Genomic DNA, 16,207 nt, shown 5'->3' with positions numbered 1-16,207 from the left:
GAAACAAATGCTGAACTAGAAGCGTGGTCCGTCTACTACTCGTGAGTCATCTGTCGTTTCAGTACATCCCTATAGAAAATATAGATCAGTTACCGACGGTATTGCTTGCTGTCGACTGCTTATAATCAAACCAGCCCTTTGCTGATGGTAGGTAACCTGAAGGCTGAACCGTGGCAAAAATGTGCACAGAATATGACTCAAAAATATTGAACATCTGTAAGTGTGAAACCATAAGCTATATTAATTTATAACACAAATGTTGTTTCCCAAAAGTGTTATGGTAATCATCTAAACAGCAAAAACGTGTATTCGCAACAACAATAACAACCGCACCACGAACGAATCGCGCAAAAAGCAACGAAGATTGCCAGCAGTATCGTCTTAGGCTGACATGAGACCCATTTGCGTTTGATGCTGATAGTTTGTGCGAAGTGTTAATAAGAGGCCTTTCGTGCCCCCACCCCGTTCCCCTCATTCATTGATGCAAGACACTGAACAAGGCCTTGTGCTGCCGTGCTTGTTCACACAACAATGAAAAATAAGAAAATTATTTACTTGCACATATCTAAACTAACATCTTTCAGTAAACAGTATCTATTCATTCGATATTTTCCTAGCCCGTTAAGGGCATCTAAACGTGGAAGTCATCAAAATGCGCATATTTGTTTTTTCACAGCTTTTAATAGAGTGCGCTTTCCTGAATCTGAAAATAGATCATATGTGCACGTTCCTGCAACAAAATAACTCTTGAAATATGGCATCACTACTGACACTCCCCTCCTCGGTTGTCCGTCAGAATTACATTTCGAAGGTGACATTTTTTAAATCTTTACGTGCATTTTTTCAGGAACCATAATAACTAAAGCGATCAAACTTTTTAATTGCCTAAAACCTACAAGGAAGACTTGCGGAGTATATTTTTCCCTAAAATGTAAGTAGTGTGCCGTAGTGTGAACATTGTGAGTTACAGAGCTAGGTTAAGTGAACACGCTGCATGCCCAGACAGCACATTCGATAAGCCTTTGGCAAGCCTTTGAAAGAGGCCGCATCTTCGGGCTAAGAGAGGCAGGTTGTTGCACTGTGCATCAGTGTTGGATGCAGTGGGAATGTGGAGGATACACACGCGCGTTGAGTAGGCTCGAGTCGACCCCGGTGGGCCACCAGCAGTGCGGTTTATTTTATAATGCGACAGGCTGTACGCTTTCCAAGGGAACCGCTGCGCATCATCCAGAGGCATGTCACGGCAGCTGGGGATAAACCCTGTGTCAACCGGTACCATATCCAGGCGGCTAACAAAGCAGGATCTGTCGTCGCGGCGTCCCTTACGATGTTTATCATTACGTCCTGAACATCGCTGAGCACGTTTGAACTTCTACCAGCAACGAGCAGTACGGCAGCTTGCGGATTGACGACGATTTATGTTCAGTGATGAATCACTGTTCTGTCTGCATAGAGACGATTCACGCTTCATTGTAGAGCAGCACACCGCCCCAAGGAGAGGTGTCACGGTGTGGGGTGCTATTTCCTACGATTCGTGCTTCCCACTGATGGTGACGGAAGGAACCCTGATGGCGTGGCAGTACGTCCAAGAAATTCTGCGACCGTGTGTGCTTCTCTTCCTGGTGCAGACGGATAGCAAAGTAACTAGACTACTCGATAGCCCCTTTTTCCAGCAGGATATTGTCCGGCCTCCCATAGCACGGGTATCTCTGGCCTGCCTTCGTGATTTCATGCTTCCTTGACCAGCAAGGTCTCTAGACTTCTCGCCCATGGAAAACGTTTGGGTCCAGATTGGTCGGCAACTTCGGCCGGCGGCAACTGCGGCGGATTTGGAAAGTCATTTACGCCAATGGCAGAATCTTCCTCAGGAGAAGATCAGAGTCTGCATGCCTCCATGTCAGACCAGATGTTGCATCCTCCAAGTGTTTGTTACCTCTGAAACCGAAGTGACGAAAAATAAGCAAAAATATATGTCCACCCATCAACGATGCGAAAATTGCATTGAACGAGATAATTTATAAAATGACATGAAGAATCTGTGCAGTCTTTTAATATTGTTGGCGATATAAGTGCCTTCTTTTGATGTAGTAATGTTTCATGTTCATTTTTCAACAGCTTTAACGACCCTGCACATCACGGACGTCTCGTAGATAGGGCAAGATACGTGGAGTTTACATTATACAGAACAGCACATGAGATCCAGCTCGATAGGGCGAAGTCTCGGTTATTTCGGTAGATGCTAGTGGTGAAACCATACCTGGGCGACTGGAGTGGGACATTGATGATGATGATGATGATGATGATAGTAGTGAAGGGTAAACTACCGGTTATGCTATACACGGGAATGTAATCATATTTAAGATTTATGTAATCTCTATTCTGTGTCAGATGAATGATCCGACTTCTCATTGTAGACGTACGAAGATTCTATAGGCATTGTTTTGCATGTATGTAATACATCGTTATAGGCCTGTTAAGATTACGGGATTTTGGCATGAAAGTTCAATCATTTGGTAGAATTTGGAATGGAACGAGAAATAACTTTTAGTGAATGCGTTGAAATTACAATAATTGAAATGAGTTAATTGATTACTTTTTGTGTTTGTAATGGATGCATTCAAACCATTGTTATGGAAATCCTATACAGACTTTCTCTAATAAACTCGTCCATTCGTCTTATGATTTACTTTTCTTCTGTTTAAGGTATTTGGACCGCTACGAAAAGCTCCATTACCTGGGAGAAGATGTGGACCGGGCGAGTGATGACGACGAGGAAAGTCGTCATAGACGGTGGTCAGCGCGGGCCTTACACTCGGTGCCACTCACTTACAACCACCATCAGCATAATGTCGCAGGTAAGATTGAGATTCTGTTCTTTATGGCATTTCCCTTTTGGCAGGTTGTCTTAATTTAGGAACTGTATGTCTGGCTATTCTCAAAGTGTAGCGGAGAGAGGTAAACGAGCAGAAGCGTCTGAATAAGTGTCTTATATTCATTTTATATAGTACTGGAGAAATGATTACAAACCAGTCCCCAGATCAAAATTCAACAAGGCGGTATAAGGTCGCATGAGCTACAAGAACGAAGCCTTTTTTTACAGTATCGAAACTTCGACGTTATGGCCACTTATAATGGTGGAATGGATACACACAAGAGATGCTTTGTTTTATAATCTGTAGCACCCGAGGCTATAACTCTCTGCGATGAAGAGTATATTTATTGCGAATACGATCATGGTAACTCCGTCTACCAGGTCGTCTGACAAGAATGCAACTGTAAGATATACTGTAATAAAACGGCGATGAACTGCTCTAGAAGACATCGTTGTTGTTCTCCAATATTGCGTTAACACAACGGGTGGAATAAAACTCACAATTCGACATGCTTCCTAATGTGTCTAGGCGTACTCTCTCTGGCAGTTGTCAGAGTCGGGCAACCAGAACTTTCGCTCCGTGTGTGTCTTCAGTCCATTCTCAATATACTCTGTACACTACAGAACTTTTGTGCCCCGTTGACTATGTATTTTCCCAGAACTACTACGATTAATTCTTCCGCATTCCAGTCATCGACTATCTGGTCGTCTTACTGTTGACGTAACATCCCCCACAACTTGAACATACTGCTGACGTACAGTGTCATTTGGTCTCGAAACCGTATCACACTCGTATTTATCACCTATTTTTATCATGATGTGATAGCCATTATACTTACACCAATGAGAACTTAATGTAAACCATTTTATTAGTACTGCATTGTCAACCTATCCGGCAATGCAGCGTAATTGTATCCATGTAGTTTTTAAACCAGAACGTTCTTGGTAACCACGTTGAATATGCTAGTAGACAAAAACATCTTATATGAGGTTTCACTAATTTGAACCTTTTCTGTATTCCCATTTTATTTTTTACAATATTTTCCATTATCTACTTACCAAAAGGAAAGAGATTCTCCCTCATATCCAGAATTCTAAACCACATTTATGATAAGGGGCAAGTTTCGAAGTTAGCAGGAACTGCAATATTGCTTTACCACATTAAGAAATATTTTTGTTAATTGTGTATTGAGTAGATATGAAAACAACATTGTTAACATTAATTATGTGACTTGTGTTTCGTATGAGTGGAAATATATCACAGGTATGATAGGTAACTGTCGAGTTGGACGTTTAGTCACTATTGCATTATTTTCTTCAGATAGCTCTTATTTACTTCCTGTAACCAAGCGTTTCTACATCATTATATTAGCTCGTTCACTTTCTGTAATCAAGTGTCCCATGTGACATTCTCGGGTTTAGAGTAAAAATTGAGAGATTCCACCCGGAATCTTTGTTCGTTATCCGTTAAGACATTTTTTCTTACGCCCCAGGAGTATTTCATGGAAGGTCGAAAGCCATTCCCCGACTCAGCGAATTGCTATTCCAAGAATTAAATCAGAAGCTGTTGCTACAGATTTTCTGTATAACTGGTTTGAAGAAAAATTAAAATTCAATCGGCAATTCTCGTTATATTAGCATGTGAGGCATCAAACAGTAACGATATGAAAATACTTGCTGCAAATTTTCCAGCATGCCTGGAGATGGGAACATTGAAATAAAAATGAGACTTTATGCGTGCGTGCATTCTTCCAAATGAGGCTGCAGAAGTTGTTGCAAAATATATTTAGAATGGTTTAACTTCGTATGTGCTGGCGGAAGTTATTGGCTATGTTGCAGATAATGAACCTGTCAATCCCTGGTGATTATAACAATACATTTTACAGATTTATCACCACTTTACGTTTGCATATTATGTGTCAGCAGGTTGAAACATTTCTAATAGTTTATTGGAATTCAGTATTAGCAAGTGCTTCAGCATGTATAGACTCGCTAGGTATCCCTCCTTTCAGTGGTGGAACGTATCCTGAGATTCTTTGATGGCTTGAAGAGTTACTTTTAAAGAAGTTATTTGAGATTGAACTGTGGTTTTTATTCATTTACGCCCAGTTGAAGTTATTTAGTGGCACACTTAGGCTTACAATTGAAGTTGTAGCAGAATATTATAAGTACTTCAGAAACTGGAAAGTAGAAATGTGAGTACGTTCATTCCATTTACAACCATGGCAGTGCTGAGCAAATTGGGGGAAGATGGTGTTCTAAAGAAAATACAGATTGAGGAAAGTGCCAGTAAAGTCTATTTGAATTGTGTACTGTATCTGAAAAATTGGTTTGCACAATTTATTGAAGACACACTGGAGCTTAGAAAATTGTTAAATTCTGGCATGACTTGCGAAGAATTCAAATCAGGCTTTGGTTTGTACAAAGACAACACTGGCCACGACGATGATGAGAATATAGCTTTTGATATGTTGTATTGTCTAGAGAACCAGCAACGCGGGTCTTCAGAAAAGACAGGAAGCAGTCTTACAGTGTTGTGTTAGCTGTAATTGACGAAATCATGGTTTGTCAGGTTCAGTGTTGCAATTCCAAGTAATGATGCAGACTATGAAAGTGTGTTCTGTGTTAACTCGAACTATAGGTCGATTGAGAAAAGCAGGCTTTGAACACGTAGCCTAATGGAAACTTTTGTGAAAACAAAACTGACTCTTGACTATGTCTGTGCGCAATTGTGGTAGGCTACAAGAAAAATCCATTATTGAAAAAGTGGGAAATAGAGAAATATAATAATAAGCAGGGACCAAATTCCAGTACTCGACAGTCACAACTGATAAGTACCATATCTCGTACAAAAAGCAAGACGTAGTTTTCAAAGCTTGTTGGGTGTGCAAATGAATATGTATTCTTTTGAGTTAAAAGAAAGGGTCACCTACGCGTCTGCCTTTTTGATCATGTCATATGTTGTTTATTATATTGAACGTTTTAGTTAGTTTAGAGTAGACTTAAAAGTTATGGTAAATTTTGTTGTGAAAGATGAACTTCAAAACTTGTAGTATTTTAATATTTTACACCCTCCGAAGTTATACATAATAGTTTATTATTTTTATAGGTATGCATGTAGCACTTTCATTTATCCTGTGCATATTGTAAGTTGGGAACTTGACACTTCTTTGTAGGTGACGTCATCTCAACCCTACTCTGCATAACTTGTCGAAAAACGCCGTTCGATGATCACCCGAGGCTCAAATCCATCTGACTGTGGCTTCCTGCGTGTGATCTCATCCATCCCTGTGTGTGTGTGGGCGGGGGGGGGGCATTGTCTTATTTCGTTTCCCAGGACACTTGCGCCAATCCTAGATGCAAATAATTACATCTGTGCATACTATTACAGACTACGCCTAACAGTACATGGGACTTAAGACAAAAGATGCCTCAGCTTGTAAAGAACAATAATACGGCACTAAGCATGTTGAATCTGTTACTTAGCCTGGAACCTTACTATAAAGCCTATGCAACTAAGTATTAGCCTTTATATGTCTCCGTATGCAGCTTGGTTCGCAGGGTCTTCATTCCTCTGCGACATTTTACTGGGATAACACCTCAGTAGTCTTTATAAACTTGATAACAGTGATACATTTCTTTAGAAGTAGTTAGAATTTATAATTTCGGTGCTTGTCCAATATTAATTCTTGCTTTTAATGTACATTTTCTGTTGCCTGACCTGAATCCTTACCACAGCGGATTTGCTTCTGTTTGACTGCCAGCACATGCATGTACTGTTCAGTTTCTAGATCTCAGACTTCGAGTGCGGTCTGAAGTTCATCCGGGGGGTAGAGGGTGAGGAATGGACTGGCGCTTTAGTCGTAATATTGAATGATGCGTTCTGACAGTTGTTAGAGGGAGGTCCGTTTACTGCCTTCTTCAGTAGGGAGAATGGGGAGCAGGATGTATGGTTGCCATGGAAACGTGGGCGGACCCACTGCGGTTACCATGGAGATAAGCCTGTTGGCTGGTTCGAGTTGCTTGGAGTTGCCAAGCCTCTTGCTTCTTGTTTATGTACAACAGAACACAGCTTTCTGAACGATCGAACGAGTGAGCCGGAAGCGAGGGGAAGGAGGGAGGAATGCAGGAATGTGGCAACACCGTGCAATGACACGTGCAGTGCACCTCCCTTCAGCCCTGTCTGTCAAAACGCTTCCTTTAATATTTTGGGTGTAGGTTGTATGTTTATGGAAAATTGTATGGTGGTTTTGACAGCATAGATGTTACTCCTGACCATTGTGAAAGTATCTGTTTTAAAAAAAAGAACTTAAATTAAGCCATTTACGATTATAAAGGGCTGAGCATGATATTATACGTGGGTTCACCGCTAAAATCGATAAAGCAGCACTTCAATCATTAAGCAGACAAGTGGCGCGTACCACCATGCCAACAGGTTGTTTGGATTATCGGGTAATTGAAGAGAGGGGTAAAGTGAAGAGTAATGTGGTTACTACTTCGACATCTAGTCATTGAAGTTGTTAGGTGCTTGTTTTGACCACCATCCAGATATATGTATAATGGCGAATTTGGGTCTTTCTGTAAGTCTGGTATTTTTAATCATGTTCCATTTCAAAGGTATTCTGAAGGATATCTAACAGTGCTTAACAATGTGTGAAGGTGGTTGTATGCATAAGTTTAAACGAGAACGGTGGTGAGAGCGGTCAAAACTAGTGAGAAATCTGTCAAACAGCGTTTCGTTGTCGCAGTTCGGGTGCACAGGACACCTCTTGCTGATATTACGATGATGGACTTTATGAATAGATTCATCTTGTTGAATATTACTGTAAAAAGCTTGTCTAAATGTTTTGAATATTAGCATATTGCTAGAGTATTTAATTAAGGAAGTGTAAATCGAACAGATAGTTTAACATTCTAGACCACCTCAGAACTCTAACCCGAATCCACTCTCTCCTATAGATTTTCCGCTATTTGTACCAACCAAGCTTGTATAATAGCAGCAGCTAGAGACCATCTTTCAGATAGTTTACATTGCTGCCTTCGCCTACGAAATCACAAATTACAGACTAATAATATCCTGTGAATCTTATATTTCATCTGATACGCTTATTACTGTTGCAGCCTCGTTGGTGCCGTCTGTTCCTGTGCTTGACTAGGAGCCAGGTGATGAATCTGTGTTCGAGCTTAAAGCTGGTCTACTATTACCTCTTCGCTCAATTTTATTATGAAGTTGTTTTTTCGATCTGATCATACCTCGCCTGTGATCCTACGAGACCTTGGACGGGGGGAGGGGGCAGTTGCTTTAAATAGACGGCCGCCCAACCACACACAATACGAGATAAATAGTCTGGATTATTTTATGTTTCTAAAATGCAGTTGAAATCAAGGTGAAGCAGAATCGTGCATTCTATTTCGCTACAGGTATTCATGTTTTGTGACGGAGTTCGCAGGTATAAGGCATTTTGTTTGCTGTGATCTGTAAACATTTACCTTGTAGTATGCGTTATCTGTCTGACAGTAAACTGTTCCGATACTTCATACAGTATATTCATTGCCTGCATTGTTTGGTTGCGTATTGCTCTAACAAGTGCTCTTCTCCCTTTGAAAATTTGTTTCATTTTTCATTTCTTGTTTATTTTCAGTTACTTATTTTTATACATTAAAAAATGGAGTAAAAGAGCAAAATGGCCATTCGGCACGGTTCGAGGGATGATGGGCTCAAATCTCACCGTCGACAGCTTTGGAGGGGTTTCCTATTTTCACTCAAGAAATTTACTAACACTACCTTAAATGAAGGCCATGGTCGGTACTTCTCAGTTATAGAATTTCCCCCTACCAGCGTCGCCGTAAATCTATATGATTACGACGTTAAAATATAGACGTGAAACCTGCTTTTTAAAGATGTATTTTGCATATTGATATCTAAGAAAGTATTTGTTCCAAGACTACCAAACTTAGCTCACATTTTACCATCAATTAGGGAAAAATACAAACATTATATAAACTATCTCTCTCAGTTCACCAACAGAGATGTAAATAGCTACAAATCACATTTAAAAATTCAAATTTCTGCCACAACTTCAGGTACCGTACAGTAGTCATGAAATATATATTACTTGAGTAATATTCTTTTTGTGCAAGTTAATAACACTAATACCTGCAATAAAGACTTACAAGTGTATCCAAAAAAGTATTTTACCCCATAATAATTGGCTCTCAAAAATATTTTTTTTCATGGCAAATTTGTAGGTGGTTAGTGCCACACTACTTACATTTTAGGGGAAAATATACTCCGCAAGTCTTCCTTGTAGGTTTTAGGCAATTAAAAAGTTTGATCGCTTTAGTTATTATGGTTCCTGAAAAAAATGCACGTAAAGATTAAAAAAATGTCACCTTCGAAATGTAATTCTGTCGGACAACCGAGGAGGGAAGTGTCAGTAGTGATGCCATATTTCAGTGGTTATTTTGTTGCAGGAACGTGCACATATGATGTATTTTCAGATTCAGGAAAGCGTACTCTATTAAAAGCTGTGAAAAAACAAATATGCGCATTTTGATGACTTCCACGTTTAGATGCACTTAACGGGCTAGGAAAATATCGAATGAATAGATACTGTTTACTGAAAGATGTTAGTTTAGATATGTGCAAGAAAATAATTTTCTTATTTTTCATTGTTGTGTGAACAAGCACGGCAGCACCGTACTACTGTACTGGATTGTGTCCAAGCTGTCTCATTGAATGCACACTCAGTTCATATACCAAGTCAATCAGCTGCTCCTACCAGTGTTTTGTTCTGTAGCCCAGCAAACGTCTGAGATCGTCGTGAGGTTGATATTTCTATGTTATCATCCCGTTGCCTAGGCCATCTATGGCAGCTGATGGCAGAGCTGTTGAGGATCCCACCAGCGGAATCGCTGACGGACTGTACATACATACATACATACATACATACATACATACATACATACATACATACATACATACATACATACATACATGGTACTAAAGCACTGGAAGTACATTGCCATTCTGCAAACAAACGATACTGAACACTATTAACGTTCTCGCCACGTGGCAATAGATAGACCGTTCGAAATATGTCATCCTTTCCATCATTTATCGTACGTCATTGAAAATGAAAATCCACAGCCTGTTTCCAGTCATTCGACCGGGTCAGGAATGGAATGAATGAATCCCCCATTTAGCGGCGAGGATAGGAAATGTGCCGGCTGCCGAAGCCAGTCGCACTCCTCTGGGGCAATGACAGTTGAGATGAAATGTTAATGGAGAGTTGCTGGAATGAGAGATGACAAGGAAAACCGGAGTACCCGGAGAAAAACCTGTCCCGCCTCCGCTTTGTCCAGCACAGATCTCACATCGAGTGACCGGGATATGAACTACGGTATCCAGCGGTGAGAGGTCGGCGCGCTGCCGCCTGAGCCACGGAGGCTCTATCGTGTGTCAGTCTACCGTGTAATTATGTCAAGATATCGTGCCAACCGGGTATAGCAAAACGCGTAATTAATGTTCAAAACTATGATACATTCATTGACTTGGAGAGCGACGAAACAGCGAACTGGAGGCATTCTTATAACTCACACATGTGGCCAAATGCTAGCCTACCAGTTAGCGAGACTCTCTGTACCAGTAAAAGAGCCCGACTCTCAGATTATATTTTAAAGTAGCATGAATATAGTTCTCAGGGCGAAAAACTGGATTAATTGTAGCTAGGGCTCGGTACAGGAGGTAGGGTCCTATCTACAGAAAAACTTTGACTCTGATTGCACAAGAGTTTATTCAAATAAGTCATGAATTTGCACATCACCTCTAAGTAGAAATGGATTGTCTTCCTCTTATTCCAATAGTATGGCTCGGGTTCTCCAGCTCACCAAGCCAAGCTGGTTGAAGCACGTTCCAGAAGACTCCAGGGATTCCAGGGACTCCAGACAGAGGCAGCTGGACTGTCTGGATTGACGGCAAGTAGAGATGTCTCGAACTCTGAGGCCCGGGTTGAACCCCGATGATCCAGGCGATGTTGTAGATAGTCATGTACAACCTCAGCCCAATGAGACTGAGAGGATTGATGTTCCCAAGGTCACTAGTAGCACTGAGTCCATGAAAATCTTGGATGATCAACTTATAAGCGGAGTTCTTGATAATTGTACATCAAGACTTCCAACACTCCTAAAACGATATGAGTGGTATTAATAATTTTAGAGTTCATCACTAGGAAAATCCTCGTCCCTGAATAACTTTTGGCAACGAAAAATACAAGTCCCTTCTTGTGAAATTATAGTTAAACTCAAAGTTCATTACTGGCGAAGGTGCAAGTCTTTGCCTAAACTCGAATGAAAACACAAGTCCATTCATTTGTAAGTTTGAATATATTTAAAGTTAATCACTGGTGAAATTCATAAAGTCTTTGAGTGACCACTGACGAAAACACAAGTCCTTCCACATAAATAAATTCACTGACGAAATTTATAAGTCTTTTAAACCAACACTGGCAAATGCACAAGTCTTTGAGTAAATGTAAGTGACATCCTAACTTCGTTTAAAGCCGTTGGAAAGTGAAAGTTTATCACTAGCAATGTTAATCAATCACTGTCTATTAGAAGGATGAGTTCCTCAACAGTCGCAAATATTCCACGTAAATAATACAAGTCCATTTCACGAACACTTAGGAAAATTCCAGCTTCGAAGACACGTAAATAATACAAGTCCAAACACTTAAGAAAAGTCTCAGTCTCGAAGGCACGTAAATAATACAAGTCCATTTCACGAACACTTAGAAAAATTCCAGCTTCGAAGACACGTAAATAATACAAGTCCAAACACTTAGAAAAGTTTCAGTCTCGAAGGCACGTAAATAATACAAGTCCATTTCACGAACACTTAGGAAAATTCCAGCTTCGAAGACACGTAAATAATACAAGTCCAAACACTTAGAAAAGTCTCAGTCTCGAAGGCACGTAAATAATACAAGTCCAAACACTTAGAAAAGTTTCAGTCTCGAAGGCACGTAAATAATACAAGTCCATTCAATTAACACTTGTAAATATTCTAAGTTCAATTACGAAGACTTAGAAAATTTTCTACAACACTCGGACTCTTATGAGTCCACTTTATAGTACTTGGAAGAATCGTCTTCCCACACTTGTATAATGACAGAGTTCCGCGATGATAGTAGCAGCAAGAGTGTCCCCGCTGAATACTCAGCTGAGACTGTGTGAATAGGCTACAGTAGGTCCTCCTTTTATTCAATCCGGGATGTCTACGTCATAATACGGTTTGATTGAACATCTCCCGAATCCCTCGATGGATTTGCTTGAAACTCGAGCATTGGGACGTTTAGGTGATCCCAAACAAGATGACATATCGCTCGACTCGCTAGCATCATTATTATAGAAATTTCAAAATTTTCTCCATCGAACTCTCTAGAACAAGTGACGTGGAATCCAGAAAATACCCGTCCACGCTGGTAACACGTGTTGAGACGAGCGGGCGGCCTAGCTAGCCCCTGTAGCTACGTCACAGCTCACAGTCGTCATACACTCGCTAGCTGGTCCTTGCTGCTGGTAAACAAACCAGGCGCGCTCGGAACATTACGCGTGGTAAATAAACGTAACTTATGCTCAATAAATAGTTATGTACAGGTCGTAACCGGTACAGTACGTAGTATTGATAGTTCGAATCCTACATCGTATATATTTTTTTACATCGATATTAAGCTCCAGTGTTTAAACATATGCCAGTAAAGTACCGCAATTATTGTTTTTGTGAGCTACGAACACTGCTCTGCTATACGTTCGGAATGGTCATTCGCTATGTATTCCATGGACGAATACGTTGACATGCCCCTTATCTACACGAAAGCAATAGAAGACTTTCCGCAGTGTTAATAATAATCGTATGTCCTCAGCTACCGAGTGCAAGCATTTCAATTTGACGCCATCTGGCTGCTTGCTCGTCAATTTCGACGTTCCGTTTTACTCTAGGCCTACTAGATAGCAGAACAAACAGGATCTTTCTTGGGCATCTATGGCTGAGTTTTAATGAATTTTGTCGGGTAAACACTGAATGTGTCACCAGAGAACTTTTACATGCCAAAATAGTTCGACATGGAGTGTCTAACGTACTTTTTTTCCCCCACCCTTCAAAAATCCAACTACCCCTGCTCGGTTTGAACCCGCGATCTTAGGATCCGGAGGCCGACACACTACTACTGATCCACTGAGGGAGCTCTCCGCCGTGTTAAAAGAACAGCATGCGTACTTCAGAAGATACCACTTGTCTGAGAGAAGACCGTAAGAATGAGGATGCTATTCTGGACGCAGCTCGCAGTAACTCGTACAAGGCAATTGCACAACAGGCTTCCGTACTACGAATACTCCATGCGCATAAGCGTCACGTTACCCAGTTTTATGTTGACCTCAGATGGCTACACCTTGCAGACAGACGCACGTTACATACATTGGCAACACTGCACTGAACCTTGCCTTACAGTGCCCAACTTAACTATTCGAACGATTTTCCAGCCTTTCAAAACATGATGATAAAACAATACCAGAGTGCTGAACACGATACTACTAGCTATTCATAAACGCAAATTCTCAGCCTACAACAACTCCATCGCTGTGGCCAGCCGAAATGAAACCACCTTTCGCTAGCGGTTAGAGGGATAGCAGACCACAGAAGTGTTATTCGAGCTTGCTCAAAATATTCCCATAGGATAACACGTAGAACGACAGCAGTTCTTCGCTCTCCATTTCATATAATATACACTGCCTGATAAGAAAAAGAAAGCAGCCAGAAGGAGACGAGGAAACGAAATAAAACTTTACGTGTTGAGAGGGTATGCGGTGTTATTTCAGTGATCACAAAATCGATTCAAATTTACAAAGAGCTTCCAGTACGAGCCCACTTACAAGTATGACGTTGCACTCCGTCTGGCCTGAATGCATACACTAATTCGGTTAGGAAGGGTATCCTGAGGCCGTTGTATCCTCTTCTCAGGCAGGATCGCCCACAACCATGGTAACTGGTCCTTGATGTCCTGTATATTGGCACTGGGACGAAGTTGGCGTCCGAACTGGCCCCACAGATATTCTATCGGGAACAGTTCGTAGAGACACGTGCCGTGTGTGGACGAGCACTGTCCTGTTGAAAAATGGGACTGCGATACTGCGATACTGTCGCATGAGATAGAACACATGAAGACACAGGATGTCCGTGACGTATCGTTGTGCTGTCAATCACTGTCACTGCCAGCCGTGATCTGAAATTATAGTCGATGACGCCCCACACCATGACGCCAGGAGGAACACCGCTGTGCCTCTCCAAAACACTGGAAGAATGGAACCTTTACCCAGATTGCCGTCATATTCTGAGACGATGGTCGCCCGGGGTAGTTCAGAACCGCGATTCATCGCTGAACGCAATGCATCTCCATTCATCAGCAGTCCTTGCTTCTCGGTCACGGCACTACTCCAAAGGCAGCCATTTGTGTTATGATTTAACGGCAGCCTACACATTGGACGGTAATTCCCTAGTCCGGCTGCTGTTAGTCTCCGGCCAACGGTGCGGGATGGCACAGAATGTTGCAGGGCGTCCATTACTTGTTTTCGGATAGCAGGCGCTGATGTGAAGGGGTTGGCATGTGCTTGGTGCACAGTACGGCGACGCCCCCTTGTGGTGATCAGACGTGATCGACCGCAACCTTGACGACGAGTATGCCTGCCCTCGCGTTCCCATGCATTCAAACATCGGGCCACTGTCATATCTGAATGCCCCACAAATCTGGATATTGCACGATTCGATCAGCCGACCACTTTGAGTCCCGCAATAAGGTCCCTTTGAAACTCTGTCAGGTGTCTCACACGAGTACGCGGCATCTCCGTGTCCGTGACAGTGATCACTCAACATCTGATATTCTTTATATCGGGGACGGGGAGTGGAGGTGAGGGTGAAGCTCGTTCCCCCGCGTGGCGATCAGCACAATCTACATCGCCTCCGACGTGACGTTAATTCTAGGAAGAGAAAGAGACAGCAGGGAGGTTTGGGAGTTAGTGATACTGAAGCGAGCGAGTTGACTGTGCGGTTAGGGGCACGCAGCTGTGAGGTTGCATTCGGGAGATAGTGGGTTCGAACTCCACTGTCGGCAGCCCTGAATATGGTTTTCCGTGGTTTCCCATTTTCACACCAGGCAGATGCTTGGGTTGTACGTTAGGGCCATGGTCGCTTCCTTCCCACTCCTTGCCCATCGTCGCCATAAGACTATTTTGTATCGGTGTGACGTATATCCAATTGTAAAAAAGAAGGAAAGTATCTCTACCTATCCCCATGCTCAGCATGCTTTTTTAAAAATGCTATTTGTTCGGGGCATCGACCTAGAAAGATCTTTTGCCCCTACTTGCACCATGTGTGAGGAACCGGCGTGTATTTTGTAAATAGCGGAAGTGTAAAGTGTTGAATGTGAGGAAAGGAATTAAGGGCGACACAAACACCCATTCCCTAGGCCAGGGATATTAATAATTTACAATTAAAACCCCTGACCCGGCCGGGATTCGAATCCGGGGCCGCCGGGTGACAGGCGGACGCGTTGCCCCCTACATCGTGGGGCCGGACTGCTCAGCATGCTACCAGGCCAGATGAGGTGAGGTATCATAGCGGTGTAATCGGATAGTAAGGGTGAGGACAAAACCACATAGGCAGGAATAGGAAAATGCCTACATGTAAAACCCGTCATGTTGTAGATAGTACATGCAGGGATGTGGGCTGAAAAAATCTAGGTAATATTGTTCATTGGAGCAGGTATCATGCACAAGTCATTAGTCCGTTCCGCGCCAGTCCAGTTATTCAGGGGATCAGTCCTTCAGGGCACCGCAGTGACTAGCGCGTGCCTTGCCGGTTACCGAGACATGCGGCGAGAAATCCTAGGACCTGCCGCACCGCCCGATCCCCTTGGGGTCCCTGGTACCCAGCCTCTGATCTCGGAGGTTGAGGCCACGCCCACCGAGCCGGGGACCTGCTGGATGGTTGTGGGATTGACGCCGGTCATCTTTCCTCTCCTCCCGGGCCATGGCCCTGTATACTGGGCAACGGCGATGGGAAGCCGGATGACTCCGCGCGCAGTTGGCGCACACCGGCGTCTCCCTAGGTGCAGTGCAGTCCGTATGGTGGGGGTGACCAGCACAGCGGTTGCAGGGCACAGCGAAACTGACTGTGGCCCCACCTCATACAGCAGAAACACTGCAAGAGCTGTAGAGGGGGACGTTTAGATCTCACCAGACTGCCGCTTCCCGCTGAGGTCTGCTCTGTTGGATTCCTCGTTC

The 16,207-nt window shown here is 42.6% G+C and overlaps 1 protein-coding gene across 5 annotated transcripts in view; it reads left to right on the top strand.

Annotated features, from left to right (window-relative positions):
- Window positions 1-16,207, top strand: part of Bap170 (Brahma associated protein 170kD) — a 484,022-nt gene that overhangs the window by 196,513 nt on the left and 271,302 nt on the right. For all 5 annotated transcript variants that reach the window (XM_067143530.2, XM_067143531.2, XM_067143529.2 and 2 more), the window contains exon 4: window positions 2,704-2,855. In XM_067143530.2, the coding sequence (XP_066999631.2) occupies window positions 2,704-2,855 (152 nt within the window). The remainder of the gene's footprint in view (window positions 1-2,703; window positions 2,856-16,207) is intronic.

The sequence above is a fragment of the Anabrus simplex genome, chromosome 3 (assembly GCF_040414725.1).
Source record: "Anabrus simplex isolate iqAnaSimp1 chromosome 3, ASM4041472v1, whole genome shotgun sequence".
Classification (NCBI taxonomy): Eukaryota; Metazoa; Arthropoda; class Insecta; order Orthoptera; family Tettigoniidae; genus Anabrus; species Anabrus simplex.
This window is presented reverse-complemented; position numbering and strand designations above follow the sequence as displayed.